The sequence below is a fragment of the Colossoma macropomum genome, unplaced genomic scaffold, assembly GCF_904425465.1.
Source record: "Colossoma macropomum unplaced genomic scaffold, Colossoma_macropomum, whole genome shotgun sequence".
In the NCBI taxonomy this organism is placed as follows: Eukaryota; Metazoa; Chordata; class Actinopteri; order Characiformes; family Serrasalmidae; genus Colossoma; species Colossoma macropomum.
The window spans coordinates 3,343-10,000 of NW_023496048.1; the positions used below are offsets into that span (position 1 = coordinate 3,343).

General features: G+C 40.4%; 1 protein-coding gene across 1 annotated transcript in view; it reads left to right on the forward strand.

Moving 5' to 3' along the window:
- Positions 1–1,590: 1,590 nt before the first annotated feature.
- LOC118804445 (cell surface A33 antigen-like) overlaps positions 1,591–6,658 on the forward strand; it is a gene marked incomplete at its 5' end in the record, with an annotated part of 6,624 nt that continues 1,556 nt past the window's right edge. The window contains 4 exons of the mRNA XM_036564953.1: positions 1,591–1,872; positions 2,475–2,816; positions 5,675–5,926; positions 6,015–6,658. The exon at positions 6,015–6,658 is cut by the window's right edge and continues 1,556 nt beyond it. Of these exons, the coding sequence (XP_036420846.1) occupies positions 1,591–1,872; positions 2,475–2,816; positions 5,675–5,926; positions 6,015–6,202 (1,064 nt within the window). The remainder of the gene's footprint in view (positions 1,873–2,474; positions 2,817–5,674; positions 5,927–6,014) is intronic.

The following is a 6,658-nucleotide window of genomic DNA, read 5'->3' on the forward strand; positions in this document are numbered from 1 at the left end:
GATAAAGCCTGTTAGGCTGTTGGCTCTCTGAGCTGATCTGCTGGGCTGGTCAGTGAGAGCTGAGCTCCTACACTGAATGTGTTTACTGCAGGTTCAGATATTTGCAGTTTGTGACTGTAAAGGTTCAGTCCTACATTCACTGAACACTCTGTCCAAAATCTGTTTAAAATAATAAGATAAAACACAATTTACTTCTTTTAATTCAAACTGCACTTTTTACAGATATCTGCTATGTAAACTGAAATGAGTTTGGATGTTTATGAATTCAAATTGCTATGCCCATTCATATGAAATAATAATTTATTATTATTATTATTATTATTAATAATAATAATAATAATAATAATAACAGTAATAATTTAATACATCAAAACATCGAAATGATCATATGCTTGTGAAACTTTGTTTTTATTCTGAACAGTGGGATGGCGATTGAACCTGAAATATGCATGAATCTGAATCTTAACCTGATCCTTTGGGCCAGAAACTACTTCACAGCTCTAAATAAGAAATTTAATTTATTCTATGATCCAGAACCGACATGATTTCTTTATTTCTTTTATTTATTTGTTTCTAATTATGTGTGTCAGAAACTACTTAATGACTCCAAATCAGAATCTGAATTTGTTTCCAAATCAGATTCTGTGAGAAAGTGCTTGATGGCTCTGAATCAGATTTAGAATCAGATTAGATTCTGATTCTGCGAGTCAGAGGCTACTTAATTAGTCTGACTTGGAGTCAGAGAAATGGTGAATAGAAGACTGTAGGGGTGATTTTTTACACAAGGACTTTCTTAATAATATTTTTATTTATCTAAGTCTGCTATTGTTAGCATCATTGTGTTATTATTACGTGTCATTGTTCTTCTTAATTAATTATCTGTAACACTCCAGAACTGATCAGACGCTCACGGATAAAATTAGAAAAAGAGGCTTTACTGATATAAACACTTTCCAAACTTGTTGTCAAAACACAGGCAATGGTCAAATCCAAACTGTCCAAAAACACAAAAAGACAAACATAACCAGAGGCAGACAAAATCCAAAAGGGCAGAGACAAAAAAACAGGGTTGAAAATCCAGAACAATAGTCAGAAAAACAAGCAGGCAAACACGAGAAAACGCTCAGTAGCTCACAAGAAAGCAATACCTCGCAAAGTACTAACCAAAGCCCAGGCTTTAAATACTAACTATCACTGGTCACATGAACAAGGAAGACAGGGGAAAGACATCAGAACTCTGGTGAAGCCGAACGATGATAGGTTGTGGAATGAGCGTCATCGGTCACATGATCCCCAAGGGAGTTCTGGGAGTTGGAGTTCTCAGATAGCACTAATTTTAATTTCTTTGTTTTTGTTCTGTGTTTTTGTCATAAATTCTCATGTCCAGCACTTTGATCACCTGTTGTTTCAAGTGTGCTTTATAAATAAATTTTACTTGCTTACTTTATTACTCTCTGCTAGTCTGGGGAATTCTGGAGATTTATAGCTCTCCAGCCTCAAGACTGTCGGAGAGTTTTACAGAGGTTGATACTAAACCAGTCTGATAAACATCTGTCTGGAATCAGTTTGTGCTTCCTGTTTTCATTACAGACAGCTGTTCAACACCACTCACTGTTTCCAATGAGACCCTGCTGGTGGAGTACGGAGAACCTGTTGAGCTCACCTGCTCCATACCAACCAAACCAACTTCATCACAGCACATTCTGGGCTGGGAGTCTCAGATTAATCCTGTCCAAATAGAGAATGAGACCAGTGTGGTGTGGAGATCGCCCAGTCTGACAGAGTGGGAGGTGAACGGAAGAGAGTTGTTCTGTTTCCTGACAGTGCCGAATAAAGAACAATGTAAAAAGAGGGTCCATCTGAGTCTTTACAGTGAGTACAGTAATCCCACCTGTTCAGTTTCCTCAGTACTGCAGTGCTGAAATGCTGAAAGCTGCTTTTCCTCTTTCCACTCACTGCCTTACACAGATCCTCTCTCTGATCACAGAGTTTACTGTGGATTTACGCTCCAACCACAGAACTGATCACTGGGATACGATTCTAACAGTAATCATCGGTTTTCATTGATCTGGTTCTCATTTGTTAGACTGAGAGGCCTTTAACAGTCATCAGCTCTCATTAGTTAATATAAGCACTCCTGTCCAGTGACAGACTCAGTTCTTTCCTTTTTCTATGTTCTAGATAATTTGAGTTTGTCTAGCCAGCTAATGTTAGCCTAGCCAGTTTAGTCTAGTGAGTTTGTTAATTTTCACTTTATTTCTTTATCAATTTCAGTGTTGACCGGAGGAGGATGGGTTCCCCTTTTGGTTCCCATCTAGTTTCTTCCTCTTAATCTGGGGGAGATTTTCTTTCCACTGTTGCTCTCAGTGATGCTCATTTGGGGCTGAAATAGGATTCTCTGTAAAGCTGCTCTGTGAAAATGCCTGTTGTAAAAAATGCTTCTTAAATTAATTTTTAATTGCCTCTCTCTGCAGAGCGTCCAGACAGTGTGAAGATCAGCTCTGAGTCCAGCGTGTGGTCAGAAGATCAGATGATGAACCTGACGTGTGAGATTAAGAATGTGGGTCCCTTACAGAACCTTACTGTACAGTGGACCAGAGTGGACCAGAACAACAGAACAGTCACTGAAATGTCATACGGAAGTTTCAGCTCTTCTGGAGAGGAGAGAAAGAGCGGGAATGTGACGGCCACACTGAATGTCTTGGCCAGCCGTGATGAAGATGGAGTCCAGTATCAGTGTGCAGCTCTACTGAAGCTGGAGCAGCCCCAACAACCACAAGTGGGAACATCAGAACCTCTGAACATCACAGTACACTGTGAGTTTATTACACCTGTGAACAGAACTGTGTACCAGTGCTGTAGTCCAGTGTTCTGACCCGGTCTAGGGTCAGGCTGCGACAGAATGTGAGGCCGGTTGCCGGACCAAACCGTGGACACCATTTAATCCAAAGAAAAGCTTAGGTTTATTTATATTTTTGTAAAAGTCTCAATAGCAACGTGTTGTGGAATGACGGCTTCAGGGACATGCATACACCAAACCGACAAACAAAACAAATAAAGGTTTTAGAAAATAACCAAGCCTGAAAACAAACTGGAAGAAAAATACTCCCTATTTAAAACCAGGAGTGATTAGTAAACAAAACAAACGGCACTTGTCCCCTACGTCCCACAGAAAGTTTCAGAGTTTAGAGAATTTAACACTGCCAAGGCGAAGTGAAAAGTGTCAAGCTAGTCTGGACATCTGTAACTTTAGTTTTCCTAGCTAGTTTGCTAATATTAATCACAATGCTTTTCTTAAGGAGGTTTGGGTTATTTGGAAACTAATGTAAAGACAAGAAACAATCATATTCTCTCCTGCTTGCACATATCGGAGTGTGCAAAATTTAAGAAGCCTGGCCTTGACACATCCATTTTCAGTAATTATGGGCCTTCAGCCTTTCATTTATAGGGAAAGTATTGGATAAAGTTGTTGCTTTGCAGCTTCAGACATTTTTATCAGAACACAATGTGGTTTTCACACATTTTATACCACAGAAACTGTCCTGCGGAAAGTAGTTAATGATTTCCTTTCTACTGCTGAAATAGTCGCTTTTAGCATTCTTCTCCTTCTTGACCGTAGCGCTGCTTTCGATACTGTAAATCATAACATATTTTAGTCCCGTCTTTCCTATGTCAGCATTACTGGCTCAGCCCTGCAGTGGTTTAGATCTTACCTCACTGACAAAGGATATTCAGGAGATCCCTTGTCCCTCGAGCCTTCAGGCTCTTCAACTCTTCCCAGTGAGGCCAAAATAGAGAAGAGGGAAGAGGAGAGATGAGGACTGAATCTGAATCTCATGTTAAATCACAGGTTTATCTCAAGCTAAATCTTAGGTTTATTTTATCCATCTGCACATTTGGACACCTTACTGCACATATCACACTTTCTGTAGCCCCTACCGCACATCTTACACATCTGGACACTCCACACTAGACACTTTATTTCAGTACCAATATCTGCACATATTTATTCAGTATTGACATTATGTGCCGTAACTGCGCCTCCGTGTACAGTCATTATTGCACTGCCACTTTCATCTCAGGTTATAGATCGTATTCCAGATTTTTGTATATCTCTATTTGTATATATGCTTATAGATAGGATTTTTTATAATTATTCTTCCTGTTATATTGTTTCACCCTTACTACTATTACTGTCCTGTGTTGTGTGACTGATACCGGCTACTAAATTTCCTTCGGGATCAATAAAGTATCTATCTATCTGACAGACGGCACTTTATTACTATAAACACAAACCCTCTACTGCTCCAATTACTCAAGGGGTGCCTCAGGGTTCTGCCCTTGGTCCCATCCTTTTCTTAATTTATATTCTTTTACTTGTTCAAATCATCCACCAGCATAGTCTTAGTTTTCATTGTTATGCCGATGACACCCAGATTTATCTTAGCAGTAAATGCACCACCGGTTTACCACCCAGTGCTCTGATTGAATGTACATTTGAGTTGAATAATGGGTTGAATGCCAATTTTCTGAAACTCAGTGCTGATAAAACTGACATTATGCTAGTTTCCCCTCAAGATTTCAAATTTTATCCTAGATATTGATGGAGTTATTGTTAAGCCTGCTCAGTTAGTTCAAATATTTGGTGTATTATTTGACTCTCTGCTGACTTTCTTTTTGAAGAGTCTTTGGCCCTTGCTGAAGTTAAAAGATGCTGAGACACTGTTCTGTGCATTTTTTAAAACTCTCGGCTTGATTACTGTAACTCTGTTCTTAAGGTTCTCCCTGCAAACACCAAACAGGCAGAGCACATCATTCCTGTCTTATACCGGCTACACTGTCCTCCCCTTACTTCACATATTAAAGACAAGATATTTTGTTTAATTTTAAAGCTCTACATGGTCTGGCACCTCCATACTTACCTCAGCTCCTTCATCTGCACATCCCTTCACATGAACTCAGGTCTTCTGGCTCTGGGCTTTTGGTTCTCCCCACTTAGATTGTCTTCTTGGTGGCAGGTCCTTTAGAGTGTAGAGGGTTAAGAAAGTTCCCTCTGAAGTTAATGTAAAACAGACACCTTCTATTTTTTTGATGATCAGAACTACTCTAGTAGCTTTCCAACAGTTTCTGTTTTGTCTTATATGGTGTTCTGCCATTTAACCAGGAGATGGCGCTCTATGCCCCTGTGGATTGCTTGGAGAAACACTAGTTTCAAGCTCTGAGCATGGGCGGTTCAGAAATAAACTTGCGCTGGCTTCAACTAGACGTAAATTTTGGTCTCGTTTCTCCACTGATCCACAGGTCCGCAGTGCTGCCCAGCCTGTGTACCACTTGCTGTGGGCCCAGATATCCTCTGGCGCTGGCAACAAGAGCTACAGCCCCTGAGCTCTGGAACTCTTCGCCCCATCACTTTTGTGACTGCTCATCCATTTCTTCTTTGAACTGAACTGAAAACTAATCTCATTACTCATTACTGCTCTTCTACTGTAGCCTCATAGCCTTGCTGTATGTTCTCTCATTTCTGTCCTGTTTATTTTATTCCTTTGGTGTGTATTGTCTTTGTCTTTTATTGTCTTTATTTTCATTTTCCTCATGATCTTCTAATGACAGTGTATTTAATATGTATTGTAGGTCATCATCTGTGTCTAACAGTGTTCTCTCTGTTTCTCATCAGACAAGCCCACCATAACACATCCTTCCAATGATACCATATCTGTAACTACGGGCGACAAGCTGGTTCTGAACTGTTCAGCACATGGTAACCCCAGTCCTCAGTACACCTGGAGCTCACTTGGAAAGATGAATCTCAGCAAGTCCTCCATCCTCATCATCAACAGTGTCCAGTCAGAACATCAGGGTCAATACAACTGCACTGCCTACAATGATGAAGGCTCTGATTCAATGACTGTGACGGTTAACGTTGTAGGTGAGTGTGAAGATCATGTAAACACTGTATGTGTAGATCTAATCTGTGAAAGTGAAGCTGATGTTCTGTTCCTTTGTCTCTTTATTAGAGGACTACCTGCTGATCATCATTGTCTGCGCTGTCCTTTGCTTGGTGTTGCTGGTAACTGTGTTCTCCTTTTTGTACTGCAAGTATTACCGACACACCCACATGGGCCACTACATCCTGAAGAACCTGACGTCACGTAGATACAACGGCAACGTGGCCCACAGTGACACGGACCAGAGCCAGCTGTAGCTAATGCTAACCTACTCACAGCCTCAGACGCTCCACCAGAGCTGGTTTATGAGGAGTCTGGCCACTTCCTATTTCCCCCGTTATATTAAAAACACGACTGCAGAACAGCAGAGGGCGCCCTCGAGGGAGTCCGCAATGAATGGGGTGAATGGAGCTAAATGGAGTAGAAGAATGAATTTCACTAAAAAAACAAAGAAAACTCACCTGAATGTTTCCTTTACTACAGCAAACACTACCATTACTGATACTGAGAGTTGATTGGTTAACATTACTGATACTGAGCGCTGATTGGTCAGCATTACTGATACTGAGAGCTGTTGGTTAACATTACTGATACTGAGAGCTGATTGGTCAGCATTACTGATACTGAGAGCTGATTGGTTAACATTACTGATACTGAGTGCTGATTGGTTAACATTACTGAAGAATTCTTTTACATTAAAAATGTTTAAACAT